At 47.5% G+C, this 26033-nt stretch overlaps 1 protein-coding gene across 5 annotated transcripts; it reads right to left on the bottom strand.

Annotated features, from left to right (window-relative positions):
• Positions 1-44: 44 nt before the first annotated feature.
• BSDC1 (BSD domain containing 1) lies at positions 45-22731 on the bottom strand. 5 transcript variants are annotated; one of them, XR_014232353.1, is made up of 11 exons: positions 22678-22731; positions 22352-22412; positions 16837-16953; positions 14327-14494; positions 12919-12973; positions 10864-10979; positions 10374-10442; positions 10126-10204; positions 8696-9175; positions 3014-3173; positions 45-1526 (listed from the first exon to the last, which is right to left on the bottom strand). XR_014232353.1 is itself a non-coding variant. In XM_082345645.1 (11 exons), the coding sequence occupies exons 1-11, from the start codon at positions 22686-22688 to the stop codon at positions 1494-1496; spliced, it is 1293 nt and encodes a 430-aa protein (XP_082201771.1). In that variant the 5' UTR covers positions 22689-22730; the 3' UTR covers positions 45-1493. The 5 variants fall into 5 exon arrangements, 4 of the variants coding, with proteins under 4 accessions (XP_082201771.1, XP_082201772.1, XP_082201770.1 ...); XM_082345645.1 differs by having other exon boundaries at positions 3014-3117; positions 22678-22730; XM_082345646.1 differs by lacking the exons at positions 22352-22412; positions 22678-22731 and adding an exon at positions 18515-20266 and having other exon boundaries at positions 3014-3117.
• Between the last annotated feature and the right edge of the window lie 3302 nt (positions 22732-26033).

Genomic DNA, 26033 nt, shown 5'->3' with positions numbered 1-26033 from the left:
TTAATAGCTGTTAACGGCAAGTCTGGAAAAGGTTCAGGACAAAGTTCTTTTTTCTTTCTTTTTTAATTACAAAACTAACAGCTGTTAGAGTCTTCTTTTTTTTTTTCCTTTTTTCTTTTCCTGGCTACAAAATACTCTGGGGAGATACATTATAATTTAAAATATATAATATTGCACAAACAACCAAAAGGTTAATTAAACTAAAGAAATAATTACAAAGAGAAAAACCCCATCCCATCAAAAAAAGATTCAGCATTCTCTCCATCCCACCCCCTCATCGAAGGTTTGAAGTGGAAGTGACCACCACTCTCTTGGCGTCCCTGACCACAATCACTTTAAATCATTGGTGAACACACCAGATTATGTACAAGAATCACCAGAGCAGCATCGTGAAGCACCAGGGTCTCCAAGGATTCCTGCAGCCCCTCATTCCCCCAAGAGAGGTGCAGCTTTTACCAGAGTGGAGGGTGAGAGCCACAAGGATTTGATCTGCCTTCAGGAAGAAGAGCTTTTGCAGAAACCTGATGACAGTCTCAAGAAGCTCACCCCCAGCATATCCCTTCCAAGACGCAGAAGGGTTGAGGTGGAGAAGTTGGGCTTACCAGAGTTGTAAGTACTCAGCTTTGATCACTGCTCTGTACCGCTGGTAGCTGGCTTGTGTCCTAAGCTACAGGGGAGTCGAGGTGGGTAGCTGGTTGGACAAGGTATCCCGCCAGGTAACACACAGAAGGGCCTGAAGTGGCCCCCTCCCTTCTTGGGGAGGGGAAGAAGAGCAAGAGCAGACTCTTGCAGGTGGCACAGCTGGGCTAAGGACTCGGGTGCATGTGACATGAAGAAGCCTTGGGAAAGGCGTTGGGGACATACCAGCCTGGACTGGGTAAAAGGGAGTTTGGTCTCTAGATTCTGAACCACAAGGAACCTTTCCAGGAATGGAAGATGCCTGGGAGCGGGAGATTCCTAAGAGAGGCAAGTTTCCCAGAAATGAATGCCTCTTACCTGCTGGGATAGGAACCAAAATGTGTTCACCATCCCTGTCTAGCCAAGGGCAGGTGGCATGGCCTTCTTTGCCTGCTTATGGGTGACAGAGTGTGTTGTCTCGGCGTCCTCCAAGAGACTGGTAGCTTGGCCTCTGCCTACACAGGCAGATGGGCTAGGGCTATCCGTTGGGACTTCCCAGCAAGAGTCCCCAGGAACAGTGGGTGTTCAGCAGAGAAGTGTAGGCTCTTCTGGTGAGGGGGGTAGGTTTCCTCCCCGTTGGGTCATCCTATGGTTGGCACAAGTCAGAGTTCCTGGTTTGGATTTAGCAAGCCCCTTCCCAGATGTGAGCAGAGGCCCAAAGGGCCAACAAAGAACAACCCAGAATCTGCCTAGACCTCTGGCTGACAGAGGCCATTTGGGGGACATTCTTAGTCAGTGTCTTCCAGGGCCGGGCGGAGACGAGCGAGGGAGGTGGGAAGTGCTGTGGGTAGGGGAGCGGCTTGCTCTGGCTCCCCTCATTCCCAGTCCTCCCACTCTACATCTTCCAGCTGCAAAGGGAGGGGATAATGGAGAGCACAAACACGTATTACTCCTCTGAGTCAAGCTGAGACCCAAGCTCCCCGGCTGCCTCCATTTTGGGATAGCCCTCCCTGCAGCCCCAGCCCCAACTCTCCTGGGCCATACCCGGCCTCCTCTCAGAGCGAACCACTCGCTTCAAGGAATGTCTGGGGAGCAGAGCTGCTCTCTGCCCAAGCGGTGGGCCTGCTGCTCTGATGGTTCCAGACTCAAAGGAAATGCTTCTACCAACCAACACTGGACACCACAAGGGGACGCCCTGCCTACAAGAAGCCTGTCAGTCAATCCCTGAAGGAGAACTTGTCTCCTGCGGAGCAGGTAAGAACATGGCCCTGAGAGGCAGGGAACTTTACAGTGGTGCTGTGATCAGAAGCAAGCGTGGCACTGGACTACAGGTGCTCACAGGGCCTTCACTAGGGGCTCCAGCACCCTAATTCCCAGCTGAAGTCTCCCCAGGCAACCCTCTCTTGGCCTGCTGTCAGCAGATCCCCTGATATGATGGGTTATAGAATGATTTTGTTCAGGTATATTGTATGTCGGGTTTTAAAGAGGGCTGTAAAGACACCAAAGCCATGAAGGCCACGTGGCATAAGAGGTGCCATGGGCCTTCTCTACCCCGGGTATAGTGAGGTCACAGGTGTAAAATACTCTTGTGTAGGTCACTATCTCCCTCCAGGCTTCAGTCTCTCAGCATGAAAAACAAGGCCCTTCCCATTCTCTCTACTCTGTTCACCTCTTTATAGCAGGTTCCTGAGCTACATGTTGGAAGGAATCATGGGGTTCTTGTGTGACAGTGGATATAACACTGACTTGAATCAGATGTGTGGGCTGGAGCCTCAGTCCTGTCCCTTATTAGCTATGAGAGATTTTTGCCCAGCCCCTCATTCAAAACGACCATCCTTGATTCTGAGAGGAAGTGAAGAATAAGAATAGGCCTCTGAGCTTATAACTGTTTTGTGGTGGTTTCAGGAACGTCTATTAGTGCGCCCATGTCCCCGGGCACTATGCCTAAGGTGTGCACATGCATCATCTACCACAGCACGAGATTATAATGATCAGTGCCATATTTTAGATGGGGAAACAGAGGCTCAGGTTAAGTGATCACATTGTCTTTTGTCTCCAAGGCCAGAAATCTGCTCAGGTCCCACACCTGGCGACCATGAGTCAGAAGGTCTGGGGCAGGGTTTGGCATCTGTATTTTTTAGTAGTTCCTCAGGTGATTCTGATAGGAGCTAATGTCAAGAACTCCCCCATCCATCCCCCTGGAATTGAGGGGAAGCGGACCCTGCTAATGACTACTGTTCAGGGCCTGAGTGGGAGGCCCTAGCTTCCTTCCCGCAGCCTGCCACCTCAGACAGGAGCGGGATCCACCTTGAGGGGACAGTCGGGCTTGGCAGGGAGAGTCCTCAGACCTGGAATCATTGCACTTGCCTCCCTGTGGCCAACCAGGCCCACTCACCTCACCGGAAGCATCCACTTTGGAAAGTGCCATCTGCACTTCTTCTTCAGTCATGTCCAAGTCAAAGTCCTTCTCCCAGTCCTCACTGATGTCTGTGCTTGAGCCTGGAACCATGACCCATAGTGTGAGAGACAGGAAGGGGGATGTGAAGAGGCTGTAGCTGGGGGTGATGGAACTCTTTAGAAAGGCCTGACAAATACACACCAAAGGTCTTTACATTCTGTTTTCTCTGGCTCAGTGATCCCACTTTTAGGAATCTATTTTAAGGAAAAATCCTGGATTCAGTAAAAAAATTTAACCAAAAGGATGTTCACTGTAGTGCTGTTACAGTGATGAAAACTTAAAAAACTACCTGAAAGTTCACTGATAGGAAATTACAAAAATAAACGGTATAGTCATATGATGGAACATTATGTGGCTTTTAAAGGTTAGGCTATAGAACATTTATATACATGGCAAAATAGTCTTAAACTATTAAGTGAGAAAAAGCAAGTTACTGAATAGTGGAGAAGTACTGTGGTCCAGAAGTTCCCTAGGGGCCATGGAAATCTTCCAGAAGAAATAAACAATGAACCTCTTCCTCCTCAATCACTCCATTCTACCTACACTGATCCTGCTACTCCTGAAACACACCAGGCACATTCCCACCTAGGGCCTTTGCAAGGACTGTTCCCTGTACCTGGAACTCTTCCTCAGATACCCACAGGCCAACTCGCTTGCTTCCTTCACACCTTTACTCAAATCTCACCACCTAAATGTGGCCTACCCCGACTGTCCTATTTTCAGTTGCACCCTGACCCCTCACTCTGCTCTGGTTGTTCTTTTTTCTATTGTATTTACCACTTTCTAGTGTATTACATAATCAGATTCACTATGCTCATTGTCTAATAGTAGAGGAGCTGGAATGTGAGCTCCCGAGGACGGGGATCTTCTGTTTTCTTATGTATTCCAAGTGACTAGAACAAATAGTTTGTACTCAGTAAATATTCGTGGACTCTTTCTCTAAATCAGGGGTTGGCAAACTATGGCCTGTGGACCAAATCCAGCCTACTGTCTGCTTTCGAAATAAAATTTTGGAACACAGCCATGGCCACTTGTTGACATATTGTCTATGACTGCTTTCATGCTGAAACGACAGAGTTGGGACAGAAACTGTATGTCCCCGAAAGCCTAAAATATTTGTGACCTGGCTCTGTGCAGAAAACATTTACTCCTCCCTGTTCTAGGTAATTCTGATGCCTGCTAAGGTTTGACAACTGCTCCAAACATTCATATTTGGGTATGCTTTCTTACCGGCAATATAAAAAAAATGTACATGTGAAAGTTATTAGTAAGAAGAAAACTACAAAAATCATTCCTGTAAAAAAGAGTATATGCAGTATGATTCCATTAAAAAAAAATACGCTCACAGATGCATGCACACATACGGAGAGAATGAGCAAAATACCCACAAGAATACTAACAATAGTTATCACTAGGTGATGAGGTCATGGGGTAATATATTTTTTTAAATGAACACATATTACTTTGTAATCATTTTTTTAAAAAGCACCTTTAAAAAGAGTAAGCTCTGATCCCCCAGTGGCACCACCTGTAAATACCTTGTTTCTTCCTGTCCAGCTTCTTCCTCACCATGCACCCAGGCTCTGAGACCTCCCCAAGCCTGGCCTCCGCGTTCCTTATTAGGGTTCTTGCACTGTTCTCTAGTCACCCAGCTAGCCATAAGTGGTGTGGTAACAGCAGGGTCTCTGGAGCCAAGCAAACCTGGGTGGAACCCTAACTCTTTTATCTATTGTGTAGTCTTGGGCAAGTTATTCTGGGCTTCAGTTTATTTATAAAATAAGGATAAAACCACCCTCTTTGCAAAGAACCACTGGAGGAGCTTATTAGAACGCAGATTCCTGCTTTCCCATCCCCCTCATTCAGATTCAGCAGGTGTAGGTGGTGACCCAGAATTCTGCATTATAAACAGGTACCTAGATGATTCTGTATAGACCTTGGCCTGCAGTTGAGATACAACAGTGTTAAAATTAGCAGTATCATGTAAAGTGCCTGTAACATATATACACGGTGGATATTTAACAAATGGAGCTGTTAAAGGCCTGGTCCCAGAGTTAAGTAATTTTGCACATGGTCCCACAGCCAGTCAGGGGCAGATGTGCAACCAAGACCCAGTTCTTCTGACTCCACATCTAAGGCTCCCTGTGCTTTCAGGACACTCTTGGTGGCTTGCGTCTGGTTCCCTGTCAGTGCAGGCTTCCTGTGGGTTAGAAGCTGGACTCCTGGCTGATTTCTCCCTCCAGAGCTGTGGCTGTGGTCATGACAGCTTTTCCTAACCCCAGGTTGCCCTCCAGGGATTTGAAACTCTCCTCTTCAGGCTTAAATGCTAGGGCAGACCCTTCGGGGTAAAAAAGAAAGCATCAGCTAACATTTTTGGAGCACTTTACACCCACCCTCTGGGATATGTATTAACAGTCCCAATTTACAGGTGAGGAAACAAAGGCTTTGAGTGGCAGAGATGTGAATCTGGGCTTTCTCTGTCACCTGCCTCCTCCCACCATCCTGTCCTGTCACACAATGAGAGTACTAAGCTCTCCTTTACACTGTGCACGTGGCAGAGAACTGATCTATGCAACAACAATTTAAGATTTCATGATGAAGTTCTACTGTTTTCTTTTGTTTGTAAGAAAGGGGAGTTTTCAGGTGATTATTAACCTCGTGGTGCTGTCACTCACAGCTCATTTTATTCTGTTTAATTGGCTCTTTGCTTCTCCAGAGAAGAAATGGAAGCAAATGCCACTCCCAGGTCAGTCAGTTGTGAAGTGGCGCTTTAAGCCCAGAGCTCCTTCCAGTCCGCAGGCCACAGGGCCTGCCCTCATCTCCCCTCTCTGCTCCCTGCTGAGGGAGCCTGAGCAGGGTAAGTCTAGTCTCCTTGCTCAAATGGATCTCGGCACAAAATACAGGTGGGAAGCAGCTCTGCAATGACAGGCATCACCCTGGGACCTTAGAGGTCCCTGTGGCTGGGCCACCTCCAGAGACTGCTGTATCCAGAGACCAAGCCTCCCTCATGTCATCTGGACACAAGAGGGAGAAGGAGTCACTCTGCCTCCAAGCCTCTTTTAAGATTCTTCCTCCCTTTACTCTGTCCCCACTGTCCCACCCTAGTCTAAGACCCCAGCTTCCCCCCACTAAGTGACTACAACTACTTCTGGTGGGTCTTCTGCACTGAATCCCCAGGTCCTCCTTTTGCGAATCCCCCAGTGCATTAGAGGCAGTATAGCGCACTGTTAAGAGCTCATGCTGCATCTTCCCCATAATCTCATTTCTTCCAGTCTCTACCCACCATTCATTTTTTCTCATCACGCTCTCCAATAGCCCAATTCCCAATGGAAACAATAATTCTTTAACCTTCCAACTGTTTCACTGTTATTCCCTCCCTTACCCAGCTCAGATTCCATGAACCATCATTCTGATCGCTTCTTGCATACACTTGGACTCTTGTCTTTCTGAGTTCACCTGGGTAAGCTTGAACCCTGATTAAGTCCAACTCCCCATCTGCTCTGTGCCTGCACCTGAGCAACTGAATGTGGCTGGACAAAAGTACAACTGTGCTGACTGGTGTCTCTTAAAATTCACGACCGTTATCTCAAATGGACCCTTCGTACCATCCACCCAGCAACCCCACACCACCTATTGGGTCCATCACCTACTCTTCACTCTCCTAAAGGCAATGTCACACTTTTCTAAATACCTACTGGATGGGTGATTGATCTCAGTTTCCTACCAGTAACAAAAAAAAAAAAAAAAGGAAAATCTCACAGATCTCAGGATTTTTGTGAGGATTGAGTGATATGCATATTAAGTGCTTAGCACAGAGCTATACAGACATACAGAAAGTGCTCAGAGAACGGTACCTCTTATTATCTTCATCATCTCCCCAAAGCAGGGCTCTACCCAAATTTCTTCCCTAACTGAGGACCTATCAGGAAATAATTACCCCCAACTTACAGAGGAGAAAACGGAGGCTTAGAGAAGATCAGTAGCTTTTCTGAAGTCACATGGCTCATGAAAAAAGTTGGGATTTGAACCCAGAACTGTCTGAACTCCAGAGCCTGAGCCCTTAGCCTCTACATGTAAAGCTTTTACTATAGGTTGGGCATATAAGCAGCATGCCCTGTTGCTTTGTGGCACCAAGTCCAAGTTTCTGAATTCGGCTTAAGATTTTAAGTTCTTGTTCCTCCCTCTCCTGGGAACAATACAGAAACGTGGGCTTTGGTCACCCCCTTCAATGTGCCCCATGTCCCCATGTCCTTAACACACGATCTGACATGTGGGGGACTTTGTAGGCCCTCTCAGCCTGGACTACCGCTCCCCGCGCACCTGCCCCAAACTCTCCAACTCTCCTATACGATGCCTGTCTCCTTGGTGAAACACCTGCTGATGCGTGGAGGTTCCTCCTTTCTCTGAACTCCTGTACCAAGCCTGCCTCATACTGCTTCGTGCCTCATCATAGACTGCAGCCTTTACCCCGCCCTCCTCAGTGTCTTATAAAGAGTAGGTAGGAGCTCAATGGATGACCTCACTGAATCAGAGTCAGAAGGAATACACTGTGTTGGAAACTGGAAATCAGCCTGTTTCCCATCCACTGCAGTAAGCCAGCCCCTCACTGCCAGTAGGCCAGTGCTCACCTGCTGGGCAAGCTTTGTGGCCAACTGGTGCTGAGTGTTGGCAGACAGGATGCCTGTGTGTAAGGAGCTGAGGGGAAGTCTTGCTGACAACTGGCTATCTCTGGAGAGGTATTTTGGATGTGGCAAAACAAGCTGACACCAGAGCCATCACTGTCCTTTAATTGCAGGAGTTAGAGAGAGGTTCCCCCTTGACATAAAGTCAAAGTGTCTACAGTCTAAAATTTCATTATGCAGATAAGAAACTAAAGCTCTATTACTTAAGCTGGGTCACTGCAAGTTCATGAGTATTCATTTTATTCTTCTTTAAACTGTACATGTAAGTTTTGTTTATATATTTTATAATAATAACAATTAACACAGGCCTAGGGAAGCTAACTGACTTTCCTGAGGTCATCCATGGAAGAAGACCCTTGACAGCAATCAATGTTACAGGAGTACAGGAGTTCCCACCCCAAAGTTGAACTGTTCAAAAGGATAGAAACTGACACAGTGTGGTAGTTAAGGGCATGGGTTTCAGGTCAGACAGAGTTGGGTCTGAATCTGGGCTTGCTACTTCCTGGCCGTGTGAATTTGAGCAAGTTACTTAACATCTCTGAGGCTCACTTTCTTCATCTGTAAAATGAGGACAGTTATATGGAGTTGTGAGTTGTAAACTGGAAATTAACACGCTCCCCTGGTAACTGAGAAATTAAATGCAATATTACATCCTTAACACATGATTTGACATAAACCTTATTTTGTTGAATCTAAAACCCCAACAATTGTAAGATGCATCCTAATTTCAGAGAATAAATGCATCTTGGAATTGATGGAATAGAGTATACTAAATACTCAACCTATAGTAGCTGTCATCATCATCATCATCAGTAGCACAAATGAAGGCCATCTGCTCCTAGGATCCTCACATGGGACAAGGAGACAAGTCTGCCTTGTGAGGTGGCAACTCTCACCTGCCCTGCCCGCACACGCTCCCTGGGCTTTGGCCTTGGCTTACCTTTTTTTCCATTGTTGGAGGGTGTAGACTTCCCGCTGTCTGAATTCAGCTCAAACACCCGTAAGTCTGTGAGTACCTCCTCCCTGAGAGTCTCTACTCTGGCTGGAGGCCGGGGCTCTGGACCGCTGGGGCGGACAGCAGGGGTGTGGGGCTTGGACTGAGCTAGGGGTGGGGGTCCAGTCTCGCCCACATCCACAGCCAGGTCCTGTTCCTCCAAAGATGCCTCTAGAAGCTTTTGGGACAGGTCCTTGGGCAGCACTGGTGCCTCAGACGCAGGGGTAGGTTTGGCAATCTGTGTCACGAGGGAGATGCTCTCACTGCTCTCCGATGGAGTCACCTCTGTTGGAGCCTCAACCGGGGTCACCAGACTCTCTGCACAGGGGCTCCGGGGGCCAGGTCCTCCTTCAAGGGATGTGGGAGTTTTGGCCACAGGAAACTTGGCCTCTTTTGGAGATGTGGGTGAAATGCCCACAAGCTCCTCTGTCAAGAGAGAAAGGTAGGGAAAGAGAGTGATGTACCCTGCTTAGCCCCAAAACAACCTTGGAGCTCTCTGAAAACAGACCTCAGGTTCCCACCAAAGTTTGCTCTAACCAAAACTAATGGGTGCCAGTTTCCTCACCTCCCTCTCCATCACAGTTCTTCTGCAGATAATCCCTGTTGGTCAAAGTCTCTCCCACCCTTGAGGCAGAGCACGTGCCTGGTGGGCACTCAGCTTCTAGCAGTGCAGCCCAAGATAATATTATAGCTTAGAAAGCCAAGACTTTAAAGTCAGTCAGTTTGAGGTTCAGGTTGGGCTCTGCTATATCCCAGGTGCATGATCTTGGGCGAGCCACTTAACTCTTCTTTAACCTACCTGCCTCATTTGCAAAAGAGGGATAATGAAGTTGTGGTAAGGACCATACATGTAAAGCTTATAGTACAGGTTGGGCATATAATATAAGCACTTAGTAACTGTGTTAACACACCATGCAGCTGGCTCCCACACACTGTCCTAAGCTGAGCTACCAGGTAGAGGGAGCTCAGCTCCGTCCCTAAGCCAGCAGTTCCCAAGTCTGGCTGGCCATTAACATTACCAGTGGAGCTTGTTAAAAATACAAGTTTGGCCACATGTCCATAGAGTCTTATTTAGAAGTGGAAGAAGGGAATCTGGAATTTCAATAAGCATCCCCTACTCTGAAGTACTGGTCCATGGGCTGGCAGGGAAATCTGCTTCAACTGACATATGCGATTTCTGTACCTAAACCTGGGATCCACCAGCCTTGGTAAACAACCCCTTGTTAGCTCAGCGTATCCTGGCATGTGCAAACACCATATTCATTCCCTCCTCTTCCCTGGGGTGCCATGTCCCTCCAGGCTTCAGAGAGAATGGCCCAGACAGTCCCCCACAGGCAGGACTTGGTACTTTCTCATCACCTCTCGATACCTCTTACCTTCTTCCTCCTCCCAGCCAGGCTCTTCAGAGATGCTCTGTTCTGCACGCTGCTTCAGGGCATCCCTCCGGGCCTGCTCCTGAATGTGGGGGAGTAGATGGCCAGGAGCAGTCAGGGAACCCTCTTTCCCAGACTCTGGTCCTGACCGCAGAACTCTTGGCACCCTCTGTCCCCTTATTCCCTCAACAAAATCCAGCCCCCTTCCCCCATGGCTGAGTGGAGTACCTTCCCTGGTTAGGCCAGCATACCTGCTCTAGTTGATGGACTTTATAGAAATACCGATGCCAGAATTCTGAATGGGAAACAGCTGCAGGCACCTGGAGGGAGGGGACAGTGGAGATGAGACTTTGGGAGTGGGTGTGTGGGGTCTATGTCCCCAGCCTCATCAGCCAGCTCCCAGCCACTCTGGATATCAGATGGGATAAGTGGCTGAGTAGTGATTCTTAGAGCACTTCCACCCCCCAGACCCACCTTCCTGGCCCAGCTTGGCCAGGGAAGAAGAAAAGAACTCCCATCAGGCTTTGCTGGCCCATCCATTTCTCACCGTGATTGCCAGAAGCCTGGCAAATCAGTTTCCCCCACGTGAATTCTTGGCTCAGGAGCTGGCTGGTTTGGCTCCACAGGGCCTCCTGCTGCTCTCTAGGCCAGAGGACTCCACAATGACTCTGGACATGTCCCTCCCACCTCCCCACACCTCAGGCCGGGAGTTGGTTGAGGTCCTGCCAGCTGTGCCCTCACCATCTTGGTGTAGAGGGCCCGGATGGAGGGGCTGCCTACAAGGAGCTCTGAGATCTCCCCCTTCTTCTCCTCCAAGCAGAACTGGGAAAGCCAGGTGTCAAACAACTCCGGGGGCCCTGCAGAGGGACAGACACTGATGGTCAGTTCCGTGGGTCTGGAGAAAGAACACTGGGCCTAGAGAAATCACACCTAAGCCTGGACATGGACAAAGAGGAAAGCTTAAGGTTTTTCCAAAGCCATATGGCCCAAGGTGGGGGGTCAGGCAGGGTGAAGGGGTGGGTAGGCCTGATATCAGGGCATGGCCCCTAAGTGATCACTGGGAGGGGCTGCAGTCTCCATTCTCTCCCATGCCTGCTTGCTTTTTATCCCACTGCACTTGGCTACTGAATCCTCTCCTCTCTGAAACAGCTACTCTCAGGTTACCACCAGTGACCCTATGTTGCCAAATCCAATAGCAGATTCTCTGTCCTCCCTCATGTGACCATCCTACAGTTTCTGCCCTGGGAGCCACTACCTTCCTCTTGAAGCCCTCTTCTCTCCTGGCTTCTCACTCTTTTGTGTATTTCCTACCACTTCTCTCGTTGTTCCATCTGAGTCTTCAGTGGGCTCCTCTTTTTCCTTTCCTTATCTCTTCTTGTTTTCCATTTTCTCCCAAGATAACCTCCACTAAACCACGAGTTTCAACCTCTTCCTCCCACTGACAATTCCTCCATGTGTCTTTGGAGCACAGGCTACCTTTCTGGGCTCCAGATCCAGAGGTCCAGGTGCCTGGACACATCCACCTACACATATGCTGCAAATACAACGTGTGCTCATCTTCTTCCCTCCCCCACCTGTCTCACCCAGTTATCCACTGGAGAGCTGGAGGCCCTCCCAGACTCCTCCCTTATGGAGTCACTCTGGATTCCACTTCCTCAGCGTCTCTTATACATGCATACCTTCCTCTTCATTCCACCCGCCCCTTCCCTGGTTCCGGCTGTACCTCTGACATGAGGATTCCTACCAAGCCTCGTAACTGGTCTTCCCATCTACCATCTCTCCCTCTCTATTTCATCCTACAAAACACTGCTTGAAGGCTCTTTTATAAAATGCAAAATCTGATCACATCAGGTCTCAAAATGCTTCAACAGTTCTCTACAGGAGGGCATTTTAGGCTATGGTGCAAAGATGGGCTTCAAAGGGTTAAAGAATTCCCATATGCATATAAAATTCTGTTGAGAGAGGGCTTGTTATTTTCAACAGATTTTTAAAGGCCTTTGTGACTTAAAAAAAGGTTAAGAACCACTATCTTGAGCCTTTTAGGACAAAATTCCAACTGCTTAGTCTGGTACCCAAAGCCTTTCCAGTCTGGTGCCCCTGGCAGCTCTCACTGCCCTCATTTCCTCACATGCGCCCTTTGTCTGGCCTTCCCAAATGCCTAGGTTTTTCGAGAACTTCAAATTCCTGTTGTCCTGCTTGAACACCCTTCCCCCACTTCTAAAAGTAAAATTAGTTTACTTCTAATTCATCGGTAAAACCTCAATTCAGGTGTCACATCCTAGGTTTCCCAGGCTGGGTTACATGCCATCTTCTGGGATCCCACTGCTCCCCTCTTTCTGTGGAAGCAGTCAAGTCACTCTATCTTTAGTATCTTTGCTTCATTCCCTGTTTCTGTCTCCTAACAGCAGGTTCCTGGAGATCTGGACAGGGTTGATTGAGGGTTCAACTCATTTCTGGTGTCTGGTTCCCAGCCTGGGGCTTGCTGCACAGCAGGAGCTTAGCAAACGGGCCAAAAGGAAGGCAGGCAGGGCAGCAGGGCTGGGAGGGAGCCTAAGCTGAGGATGAGGGACGAGAGGAGCAAAGCCTCTGTAGAAGGGGATGAAGACAGTCTGGGTTCAGGGAGGAAGGGGGACCATCAACCCATCCCACCAGATCTAAGGGTCAAACTAGCCCCACTCTGGTCCCTCTACACAGGGGGTGCCTGGCCACTGCTACCAGAGACAGACAGGGTGCGCAATCCAGACCCGCTTGGTCTCCCTGCCCAGCAAGCCTGCCCCCTCATCGCTACCCCCTCACCATCTGGTTCATTGCAGTAGGTTGCTGGGTCTGACTGCAGGCTATAAAGGCGAGCCTAAAAAAACAAGAGAAAAGAACAGAAATTCTGGGGTGATGGGGATAGAAAGCAACCCCTCTCTACCAATCAACCACAACCCAGCTTCTCCCCTGTTGGCTACCATACCCACAGGGCACCTGGCAATTAACACTGTGGGCTATGGAGTGGAGCACTGGGCTAGGAGTCCAAAACTGGGGCTCCTAGAAAAATGCTCTTTCACCCAGTATTCCACCCCTGGAAACTAAGAAAATAAAGGGTAAGCAGGCTATAAAATTATATGTATAAAATGGTTTTGAATTATGTGAGATATGAAAAATGTTAGTGCAAATATATTAATAAAGTCCAAAATTTACTGGCAAATTTTGAAATATTTAACTCTCTCAAATTAAAACAATTCATCAAGAATTTCTTAATTTCATAGCCAGTCTGCCAAATAAACTGCAATCTATGTTCCCATTAGAGCCACAGGAGTGGCAAACTTTAGCTGGTAAACGGAAAGCCCCTCCTTCCTTCCTCATTATTGCAGGAAGCATGGGCTGGCTGTATCACAACTTCAGCAAGCGATTTTGGTGATTCACTGTTATAATTTAAAATCCTATAATTAAAAATTTTTCACAATCCACTTAAATGTGTACTAAGTGGTGGTGCTAATACTAGTGTTGAAAAACATGCTTGAAAAATCATGTTTGGAATTGAAATCCAATGTGGTAAAATGCTATGAAGAAGGCCAAACTGCTGTGACACCACACTGTGAATCTGGGAGAAAACGCTCCACAAACTATGAGGAATAATGGTGAGAAGATAAAATGCAATAGAAATATACTACCATTCTTGTTGATTTAATTGCTTTGAAGATATCCTCCCCCTGTACATTTATTCCTATTGGAAATTAGTCTTAAATAACACAAATGTGGAGATCATGCCCGTAAAGATGCTGTCCAGAGCATTCCTTATTATGGATGAAAGCTGAAAGGAATCCAAATGTGCAGCACTAAGGAAATGACTGAATAAATTATGCTATATACACTTGCAAGAAAGTGATTAGAGGTGATTAGGAAAGATGCTAATAGTTAATTGTAAATTTTTTTTAAGTGGGTTACAAAATTGCATGTATAAAGTGCTTTTTCTATTAAAAAGCAAAACCCCAAACTATCTTTACCAGTGTTTGCAAGCAAAAAGAAATGGAAGGTTATACACCAACGAAGAATCAGTGGTTCTCTTTGAGTGATGGGATTACGGGTTTAGAAACAATTATCTTCTTGCTTATTGGTATTCTCCAATTTAATTATATACATGTATTTATTTTTTATGAACATGTACTGCTTTGTGAGCTCAGGTTGGAAGCTAGAGCCCAGTGCCACTAGTGAATACCTTGGTGCCATCATAGGGCTCAGCCGTGCCAGAGGGTGTGCCCATCAGGGTAATGACATCGCAGTCGATGGTTTTGTCTGGTGAGGGTGCAAAGGTGTCGGAGATCACCCCTAGGAAGTCAGACAGCCCTTTCTTCATTTTTTCCGTTGCTCCCGAGGAGCCTTCAGTCTGCAGAGAGAAGCCAACAGAGGAAGCAAGTGGCCCAGGAGCAGGCTGCAAACTGGGGTACAGGGTATGGAGGTATGAAGCATCAGGGGTCAAAGTGTACTGTGTGTGGGGACCAGGGAAATGCTCATGACCTTTCACCCCCATCTCTGGGGTTGGAGAAGGAGAGAGGGGCAGCCAGAGTCCCCGTCCCCCAGATGGGGGTGTGGAACAGGGCCACAGTAGGCCTGTGTAGGTCAGAGCAGAGCTCCTTGACTGGCTGTTTCAACAAAATTTCAAGGTCGACCAGGCTGATCACAAATTGACAGGGGAGGATCCATGCCATAGACATTCAGTGGGGAAGAGGACTTATGGGTAGAGTGATGGAAACGGTACTAGCTTTGGGGTCAGTCTTGGATCTGAATCCCAGCTCTACTACTTGTTGGTTATGAGACCTAAACCCTCTCAGAGTCTGTTTCCTTATCTATAAAATGCAGATAAATATACTGTGGCGATTAAAAGCGATAAGGTGTGTACAATGCCCAGCACATGGCAAACATTTAATAACTAGCAGTACTGTAATATCACAATCTCATCATCATCATTGCTCAGGAAGTATTTTGTATGAAAGGTTGAGGACATATGGGTAGGATGAGAACAGACAGCCTTGTCTAGAGGCAAACCTGGGACCAGCTGAGGGCCAATGTATGGACCTCCTAGAAGAGGCAAGTGGGGCACCAATCTTGAGCCACACTGGTCAGAATGCCCTTGAGCAAGAAGGGATGGGATGGGACTTCCCTGGTGGCGCAGTGGTTAAGAATCTGCCTGCCAATGCAGTGGACAGTGGTTCGAGCCCTGGTCTGGGAAGATCCCACATGCTGCAGAGCAACTAAGCCCATGAGCCACAACTACTGAGCCCGCGTGCCACAACTACTGAAGCCCGCATGCCTAGAGCCCGTGCTCTGCAACAAGAGAAGCCACTGCAATGAGAAGCCCATGCACTGCAACGAAGAGTAGCCCCCACTCGCTGCAACTAGCGAAGCCCACATGCAGCAACGAAGACCCAATGCAGCCATAAATAAATAAATACATACATACATACATACATAAGTTAAGAAGGGATGGGAGGCTGAGAGACAGGACCAGGCTCTGCAAACCTTGTAGAAAAGTGTCACATTTACTCCTGATTAGGCTGCCCAGGTATTTTAAACCTAGAGACTATCAATGGTGCCTGGCACATGTTGGCACAGGTATATAATCATATTTGTTGAATAGAAAAGGAGTAAATAAATGAAAGAAACAAGTGGCATCTCTGCTACTGGCTGGACTTGCAGCAGTTCAGCTCGATTACTACTTGTTATTCACGCTCATCAGTAGCTGTGGTTAGCAGGCAGACAGTATTTTACAAGATTCAACAAAAGAAGCTTGGCTATAAAAACTCCATAACATGTTTTTCATAACATGGCCTCTAATTACAAGGCAACTGATTCAGCTGGTGATCAAAGAAACTGAAATCTGTTCCAATACTAAAGGAGAAACTGTAATATAAAACCAGTATACTATATACTTCATTGGAAATTTGAGGTTTGCAGGGATATCTCTGACCATATACAATTTTCAAGTTTCATGCTGACTTTAGAATCTAACTCCTATCTCACAAGAGAATTCCACTATACATCTCTGATTGATAAAACCAGGGCCAGTAAGAATATAAGCTGGCAAAACCTTTCTGGAGGACAGTTTTACAGTAGATATTAAAAGGTCTAAAACAACTATATTCACCCTATATCCTTTCCAATACCTTATTAGGAAAAAAATATTAAGCAGAAAGATTAAGCAATCAGCATGTTCACTGTAACTCTGTTTACAATACTGGAAAAAACAAACAGGAAACTAGGAACTGGTAAAATCCACATAACAGAATACCATGCCATTTATGATTCTGTAGAACGAGGTTTGCAATGATTAAGTCAAAAACTAGGTTATGAAACATGGTGTTCATTTGATCCCAGTTTTGAAAAAGAAAGTATACATAAGGGGTATACTCCTCAAGTATTAACAGTAGTTAATCTCTGGGAGAGGGACTTATGGGTATCTCTAGGTCTTTCTTTTTCTTTTATTTATCTGTATTTTCTAAATTGTCTACAATGAATGACTTTGCTGATCTGCTAAAACAATACAGAAGTGGGAAAGCTTATTATTACTTAACATATGTAGCTTGTTTGCTTGACAGACATAATTTTCAAAATGGGAGCCTATGGGAAAAAACAATCACTTAACGGTAGAAAGGTTGGGAGCTCCCACCAGGGTCCCAGGCAGGTCAGGCTATGGGGGAAAGTCACTTGGAGGGTGTAGGTGGTACTCACAGCCAGCTTCTCCTTGACCACGCTGGCAGTGGCTGCAATGGTGCAGGCTGTGTCGTGCTGCACCACCTGGGTGAACTCTGTCAGGTCCCGCTTCATGAACTCCAAGGCTTCGGAGGACTAAGGGAAGACAGAGAGGAATGACAGAGCCAGCTGGTGCCACCACCCTTTGTTCCTATTCCCTGTGCTTTAGTATCAGACAGAAACATGGAAAACTCAGTGACATGGGAAGCCTGGGCTCAGAAACAATGCTTACTTGTCCCAATTCCATGACCTGGGATTACCCAACAGCAGAGAGCACAGAGGAACTTCCTGCTGCTCTGAGAACAGGGACTGAGCTCAGCCCAGACACTTATAAGTTATGTGGCCAGGAGGAACTCTCATCTAGCCCTCAGTTTTCTCCTGGGAAATGAGGGAGGTGGAAGAGATCAGTAGTTCTCATGAGCAGAATGGGGAAGGGGGCACACGCAGTCTGAAAACAAAACAGACTTTGATGCATCACTGCTATGCTGTAAGTCATGACCTTTGTTTCCAATTTCAAACACGAAGAGAAGGTGTGTGTGTGTTTTTTTTTTAATCAAAGGAAAGTGTTTTCTATTTTTACGTTTTTTGTTACAGGGAAATTCAGTTGAAACATGAAACAGTAGGTGAAATTATTTGTGTGAAAGGTTTTATAAATATGTTGTACTGGTAACAGCAATAGTTTAGAAAGCTTTTATGAGCAATTTTTGACAACACCAGTGAAAAAGGTGTGTGATTTTTTTACATTCAACAAAAGGGGTGTGAAAAGAAATACTGGATCGGATTCTCTCCTAGGCCGCCTTAGTTCCACCATTGCCCAAGGTTCTGTTCATCCATAGAGCTCCTTTGGGCAGAATTGATACTTGCTTGTCGGACCGGTCTGACTCTCACTCTGCACTCAAACGCAGTGTGAGACTGCAGGCCCTCAGCTCTTGTCTAAGCCTTACCTCGTCTTGCTTCATCCTCACCCACTCTAAGACACGTTCCTGGACTATCACTGTGCTCACCCCTTCAAGCCCTTTCATTTTACACAGGGATAATCACCTGCATTTTAAAAGCATGTTTTTGAATGTTCTGGTGATTTTTTTCTTTGCAGAAGAGCCTGCCTAGTTTTCATCATCCTGGGAAGTCTCTGAATGGGACAGTCTCACCTATCAGCCAGAGGCTTCCCTGCGAGTGGGAATGCCTCCATTTCAGATTCAGGACTCCTTAATTGGAGTGGAAGAGTCATTTATTAATTCTCTCTCCATCCACACCGCCACCACCTTAGTCCAGGCCAACCTGCTCTTTCAACCGGACTCCTTTCCCAGGTTGCATCAGATACCTCTATTACCTTCTCCTCCTGACACCAGTGGGAGCTTTGTAAGTCAGAGCAGACCACGATGCCCCTGCTTTACATTCTTCAGTGATTACACGGTATCCTATGGCAAGTATAAAATCTTTACCTTCACTTACAAGGCCCATATAATCCCACCTCTGGCAGACTCTCATCCCCTCCCACGATGCCCCTCACTGAGCTCCAGCTGGCCTTCCTCAAAAAGTTTCCCAAATGTTCTACCATCTTCCCTAACTCAGGGTATCTGAACACATCATTCCCTCTCGACACATAGTTCTAACTCTTCAAAACAAGCGAACAAACACAATGAACGAACCCTCTCACCTGGCTATGTTTACATGTCACTTTCTTCAGATGTAGGTTGGCTCCCCTGCTCATGGGCACCTGCACGTTCTCTTCTTTAACATTTACTGTCCTTTAGATTTATGATTACCTGTTCGTGTCTATCCTCCTGGATAAACTGTGAGCTCTGTAAACATAGAACCTTTGTTTTTTGTTCACTGATGCTCTCCCAGTGTCTGACATAGAGCCTGGCATAAAGTAGGCACTCAAAAAATGTGTGCTTGTTAGACTGGTACGTACCAGGGCAATTTTAATTATATAACCATTTACATGATTATTTGATGAATGGTTGTCTCCCTCACTAGACTGTGAGCTCTGAGGGGACCAATATGAACAGATATGGTGCCAGCCCTCCAGGTCACAGTCTACTGGGGAAAATGCTCACGTAACAGTGCTGATGTGCAAGGGCAGAGCAGTGACCGGTGTATTGTGGGGAGGTTGGAAAGACTTGTTGACAGGCCTGGACTGAGCCTTAAAGAATGAGCAAGAGTCATAAGGAAGCCTGGGCGTGGTGAGGCCTGGGGTTTACTGAGGCCTACAAGCACTTCAGTCCTAATGAAAATAAAGGGTAACGCAGAAGTGGTGAGGGATAAAGCTTGAGACAGCAACCTTGGAGGGCCTGGTCAGCCCTGCTGGTGACGGGGAACCACCAAAGTCTGAAGCAGGTGGAACATGATGAGACTCGCGTTTTTGACAGGTCACTCCAGAGACTGGCATGGACTATAGGTCCAAGAGTGACAAGATCAGAAATGGAGGAAGACCAGTCAGGAGGCTGTTGCAATAGTCCAGGAAAGGAAATAGAAGAAAATGAACAAGGACAGCGCTGGTCAGGATGAGAAGATGGGACTGGTTCAAGAAATACTAGGCAAAAAAGGTGGATTTGGTGATTAAATAGATGTTTTGACTCAGGACAAGAAAGAGTCGGGAAGAGCTACTGGCAACTAAACTAGGTGACTGGGTGGTTGCAGTGCTGCCAGCTGAGGAAGAAAATGCTGAAGGGGGAGCGGGTTTATAGAGAAGATGGTGACAATGATTTTGGTATGTAGTATCTGCAGTGACTGTGGGATATCTGGGACACCCGGCCAGCCGGAGCTCTTCTCAAATACTAAATCTCACAGAAAAGGATTAGGAGTCTTCCTAAAATGAAAGAGTTTGTTGAGTGAACAGAGCAATGTGTGAGGATAAGGTTCCTCAAACACCACCTTTAAGGGGCAGGCAGAGGAAGAGGAATTCGTGAAACAGGAAAGGAAAGCCTGGAGAAGTATGTGGAGAACTGAGAGAGAATCATGCCACAAAAGCCAAGGGAGTAGAGTTTCAGGAAAGAGAGAGTGATCACTAGTGTCTAATGCAGCAGAAAGGTCCAGAAAGATAAGACCTGAAAAACACCACTGGATTTGGCAAGTGGTAGGTGAAGCTGAGTGTTTATATAGATAAGTCTATGTGTAGTGGCTTCAGGGGTGGGGAGGGAGTTAAGAGAGATCATGTTGTTGACTTCAAATTTTAAAAAGTAGGAGGTGAGGGCTTCCCTGGTGGCGCAGTGGTTGAGGGTCTGCCTGCCAATGCAGGGGACACGGGTTCGAGCCCTGGTCTGGGAGGATCCCGCATGCCGCGGAGCAACTGGGCCCGTGAGCCACAATTACTGAGCCTGCGCATCTGGAGCCTGTGCTCCGCAACGAGAGGCCGCGATAGTGAGAGGCCCGTGCACCGCGATGAAGAGCGGCCCCCACTTGCCTCAACTAGAGAAAGCCCTCACACGGAAGCGAAGACCCAACACAGCCATAAATAAATAAATTAATTAATTAAATTAAAAAAAAAAAAGTAGGAGGTGAGCTTGTCTCCTGGAAGTAAAAGAGGAAGTGGTTGGACAGGGGACTTGAGGAAGAGTTAGCTTTGGGGAAAGTTTCTGAAGGCAAGGGGAGAAGCAAATATGAGACTGAAAAAAGTTGCTGGGGCAGGGGTGGAGGGTGAGGGGCCCAAGCCCAGAGAGTTTGGGGAATCTGCGGTGGGCCAAAGAGCATCGTGACTTTCCCTACTAGTGTCCATGGGCAAGCAAACACACACACACACACCCAGAGGAATGAAGGGGCAGAGGGAGGCAGATCACAGCACCAAGGGCTGTATTTTCTGGGGCAATATACGCTATGGGGTGCAAGAGAATTGGGGGTGCTGGGAATTGAGTGGTCCAGACAGAGCCAGCATAGGGAGGGAAGGAAGCAAGGCCAGGAAAGTACTGAAAGACCAAGAACAAAATGGAAGGAAAAATGGACTGCAGGTATTTAAGAGGTTTCCCTGTGGCTCTCAATACTTAATAATAAAAATAAGTACTTAGGGCTTCCCTGGTGGCGCAGTGGTTGAGAATCTGCCTGCCAATGCATGGACACGGGTTCGAGCCCTGGTCTGGGAAGATCCCACATGCCGCGGAGCAACTCGGCCCGTGAGCCACAACTACTGAGCCTGCGCGTCTGGAGCCTGGGCTCCGCAATAAGAGAGGCCGCGATAGTGAGAGGTCCGCGCACCGCGATGAACAGTGGCCCCGGCTTGCCGCAACTAGAGAAAGCCCTCGCACAGAAACGAAGACCCAACACAGCCAAAAATAAATAAATAAATAAATATTAAAAAAAAAAAAAGTACTTATTTAGTACTTACTGTATGCTAGATATTGTTCTTAGTGCTTTACATATATTATCATTTAATCCTCACAACAATCCTAGCAGGTAGGTATTATTAGTATTCCCACTTTACAGATGAGGAACTGAGGCTTTGAGAGGTTAAATATCTTGCCTAGGTTCATATAAGAGTAGGCAATTTAAGTCTTCTCTTTCCAAACAGGGAACTGTCAAAGGCAGAAACAACACCCATTCCCCTTGCTTCAAATGAGAGAACAAAGATGGAAAGCTAATCAACTACCTATTTTTCGTGAGTTATGGTAAGACCAACGTTAAGGGTAACACATAGGAGGCCCTCACACAACATTTGCTAAATGAACGTCAGACTCTCCTTCCAGTAGACTGCTCAACGAAAAGCAAGCTCCTTTGGGGTCTCTTCTATTAAACCTCAGTTTGAAATTCTCTGAGTCTTCATCAACAACATAAACAGCTCAGGTCATTCTCAGATTTTGCTGGGCTGTAGTGATGCTACACTACAAATGCTCCCAGAGTAGAGGATTGATTTAACTGAAGCCAGAAGCCTCTTGGAGTCTGCCCTGAAGCAGGACTCAACCCAGCTGCTTGAGCTAAACAGTAATTAACTTTTTCCAGAATTCAGTTGGGTTGGTTTTGACAAACTAGCATGGACTGAAACAGCAACACACAATGGCATTGCCCACCGGCAGAGCCAAGCCTCACTCGTCCCACAGGGATTGCTGTTTCCCCACTAGACTGTGAGTTTTGGGAGGTCCAGGATTGCACCTGCTTGGCTAACGTCGGTATCCTCAGGACCACAGAGTCAGACAGTGCTGGCTGTGGCATATACTCTAATATTTAAATGACTAGAGGAGAAAGTTTCTATCGCTAGAATCCTTTTTCTTCAAGGCCGAGATCAAATGTTCTCTCTTCTACGAAGTTGTGAATTTCCCAAGCGGACATAAACCGCTCCTTCCCACGGATTCCTACCACAGGGTCGCTGCAGCCTTTAAGACCGTATTTATTTCACTGTAGCTAGAGTCACACTGGTCTAAGTTGGGGTCTGTCTACCCGTAGGGCCCAAGTCGGCCTCATCCCTGAGGTCCGGCGCCCACACGGGTCCGGCGGGACGGCTCGGACCAGGCTGCAGTGAGGCGGCGCGGGGCCCTGCCGGAGGAAGGGCGCCGGCCCGGCTTACCTTCTCCTTGACTGCCTGGTAGCTCTGCTGCAGCCAGCTCCGCCACCATCCCACGTCCTCCCTGTGGAAGACAGACACATCTGGCGGCCCCCCAGCGCGACTCTCGCCCGCGCAAGGATCGGGTCTCAGTTCCCTCCTTAGATGTGGCCCGCGGGCCGAGACTTCGCAGGCCGCTTCCCCACCCCCTCATGCTGAGACTCCACCCCGTCCTTTCAGCTCCGTCCAGGCCCGCGCTAGCCTCCTGTTCCCCGCGGGGACCCTAGCCCAGCACCCCAGCCCTGGGAGAATTCAGGGCCCAACGCCCGAGAACTGGATGACTGGCTCACCCTTCCGCCATCTTGCCCGCATGACATCACCACTATTTACTGACCTTTGACTTCCGACACGGCACCGCCCCCTCAAGCACCGCCCCCGAGCGCGCGGCCCAATCCTCGCGCCGACACCGCCCTCAGCCCAATCTCCACCCCGTTCCCTCATTAGGCTCCGCCTCCTTAAACTAGGTCCAGTCTCGGTCCAGAGTTCGGACTTGAAACTCGGCTCCTGAACGCTCGGTCCAATCCTCACCCAGTACTGTCTTCAGGCCCCACCCCAAGTGTTAGCCCCACCCCCACCAACTTCGAACCTCTCTCGGTATCCCCTGACATCCTATATGGTGGCCGCTTTGGGTCAAGATCAGCCCTGCGACTGGGGGCTCGGATTGCTGGGAGTAGAGGGGAGGAAGGGAACGAGCCGGCCTGGAGCTCGAATGTCTGCGTAGCTGAGCGCAGGGCTAGGACCGCCTCCCTTTATGAAACCCGCCACGTAGCAGTTGCCTGGGGTCTCTTCGGGCTAATTCAGCAAGCGCAGTCTGCGGAGCTCTGGGCCGGGGTTTGGAGGTGTGTGGAGGAAAATTCAGAGGTGACTTCGATGCAGCCTCTAGGGGGGGCTCTCAGGAAATGGGAGAGACACATTTAGTTACCTCAGCTCTTGGCGACCCAACTCAAAACAACGTGAGCTGGATGTGGTCTGGAGGAATCCTGAGACAGTCTGGAGGAGGAGGATTGAGTGTGTGTGTGTGTGTGTGTGTGTGTGTGAGAGAGAGAGAGAGAGGGGGGATTGAGTGTGTGTGTGTGAGAGAGAGAGAGACAGAGAGAGAGAGAGGCAGAGATTTTCCGGAGGAGGCCTCCCCTGCTCTTACTGCCTCATCTGCTACCTGCCTGCATCTGCGCCCTCATACTTTGGCCTAGATCCCATTGTCTCTCTCTCTTTTTTAAATTTTTATTGGAGTACAGTTGATTTACAATGTTATGTTAGTTTCTGCTGTACAGCAAAGTGACTCAGTTATACATACATACATATCCAGTCTTTTTTAGATTCTTTTCCCATATAGGTCATTACAGGGTATTGAGAAGCGTTTCTTGTGCTCTACAGTAGGTCCTTATTAGTTATCTATCATCCCTTGTCTATGGGTGTAGCTTTAGTAATTCTCCCCCCCCGCCATTTTGTTTTCCCTCTTTCCAGGATTCTTTCTTTTTTTTTTTTTTTAATAAATTTATTTATTTATTTTTGGCTGCATTGGGTCTTTGTTGCTGTGCGCGGGCTTTCTCTAGTTGCGGTGAGCAGGAGCTACTCTTCATTGGGGTGCTCAGGCTTCTCACTGCAGTGTCTTCTCTTGTTGTGGAGCATGGGCTCTAGGTGCGTGGGCTTCAGTAGTTGTGGCTCGCGGGCTCTAGAGCGCGGGCTCAGTAGTTGTGGCGCACAGGCTTAGTTGCTCCGCGGCATGTGGGATCTTCCCGGACCAGGGCTCGAACCCATGTCCCCTGTATTGGCAGGCGGATCCTTAACCACTGCGTCACCAGGGAAGCCCACAGGATTATTTCTGTCATCATGCATGCTGTTATTTCTCGCATCTTAATAGCAAGCAAACAAAAACTCACCCTCTCTTAATCTGTCACTATTTCCCTATGCCCCTTTACAGCAAAACTCCTGAAAGAATTCCCTATACTCACTGTCTCCATTCTCTCTTGACCTCACTTCGCTGAGGTTTTTGCCTCCCCACGGTCCTTTGAATCACTTTTGGTAGGGTGCCGAGAACAATGGCCAATTTGCAATTCTTTTTTTTTTCTTTCTGGCTGCAGTGCCCAGCTTGTGGGGATCTTAGTTCCCCAAGCAGGGATTGAACTCAGACCCTCGGCAGTGAGAACTTGGAGTCTTAACCACTGGACCGATAGGGAATTCCCTGCAGTTCTTACCTTACGTGAACCATCAGTATCTTATTTAACACTATTGATCACTTTCCTTCTCCTTCACACACTTTCTTCACATGGCTTCCAGGACATCTTGCTCTTCTGACTTTCCTCCTACCTCACTGGCATCTCCTTCTCAGTGTTCTTTGCTGTTTTCTTTTCACACCCACTTCTTGTCGCTAGAATGTCCTAGGGCTCAGCCCTTGACCCTCTCCTTTTCGATGTCTGTAATCATTCCCCAGATGATGTCATCAGGTCTCATGATTTTAAATGCCATCTATACACTGGCAACTCTCAAATTTTCTCTCCAACCCACACATCTTCTCTGAACACCAGGATCATTATCTCTATTTGGTTGTATAATAGACATATTAAATTTAACATGTCCCCAAATTCCTGATGTATCCACCTCAACTTCCTGCAAACTTCCCCAAAGCTGTAAATGGCAACCCTATACCTCCAGTTGCTCAAACCAAAAACCTGGGAGACAATTCGATTCCTCACTTTTTTCATACTCCAAAGCTAATTCCTTGGCAAATCTAGTTGGTGCTACCTTTAAAACAAAACCAGAATCCCGTCGCTTCTCACCACCTCCACTGCTACTATGCAGGTCCAAGCCACCATCATCTCTCACGTGGGTAACTGGTATCTCTGCGTCCCCACTCTTGCCTTCGTTAGTGTAGTCTTTTTTTTTTTTTTAATTTATTTATTTATCTATTTTTGGCTGTGTTAGATCTCTGTTGCTGTGTGTGGGCTTTCTCTAGTTGTGGCGAGCGGGGGCTACTGTTTGTTGTGGTGCACGGGCTTCTCATTGCGGTGGCTTCTCTTGTTGCAGAGCATGACCTCTAGGCACGCGGGCTTCAGTAGTTGCAGCACGCAGGCTCAGTAGTTGTGGCGCACGGGCTTAGTTGCTCCATGGCATGTGGGATCTTCCCCGACCAGGGATCGAACCTGTGTCCCCTGCATTGGCAGGCGGATTCTTAACCACTGTGCCACCAGGGAAGTCCCCCATTAGTCTAGTCTTAATTCATCCTGAAAGTAATCTTTTAAAAAGCATAAGACAGTGGGAATGTGAAATGGTGCTGCTGCTGTGGAAAACAGTATGGTGATTCCTCAAAAAATTAAACACAGAACTACCATATGACCAGAAATTCCACTTCCAGGTATATACCCAAAAGAATTGAAAGCAGAAACTCAAACAGGTATTTGTACACCCATGTTCATAGCTGCATTGTTCACAATAGCCAAGAAGTGGAAGCAACCCAAGTGTTTGTTGACAGATGAATGGATAAACAAATGTGGTATATACATATGTTGGAATATTATTTAGCCTTAAAAAGGAAGGAAATTCTGACACATGCTACAACATGTAAGAACCATGAAGACATTATACCAATTAAAATAAGCCAGTCACAAAAGGACAAATATTGTAATATTCTACTTATATGAGATGCCTA

The sequence above is a fragment of the Balaenoptera borealis genome, assembly GCF_965194805.1.
Source record: "Balaenoptera borealis genome assembly, chromosome: 1".
Classification (NCBI taxonomy): Eukaryota; Metazoa; Chordata; class Mammalia; order Artiodactyla; family Balaenopteridae; genus Balaenoptera; species Balaenoptera borealis.
Note: the sequence above shows the minus strand (reverse complement) of the source record. Positions and strands in the feature narration are given on the sequence as shown.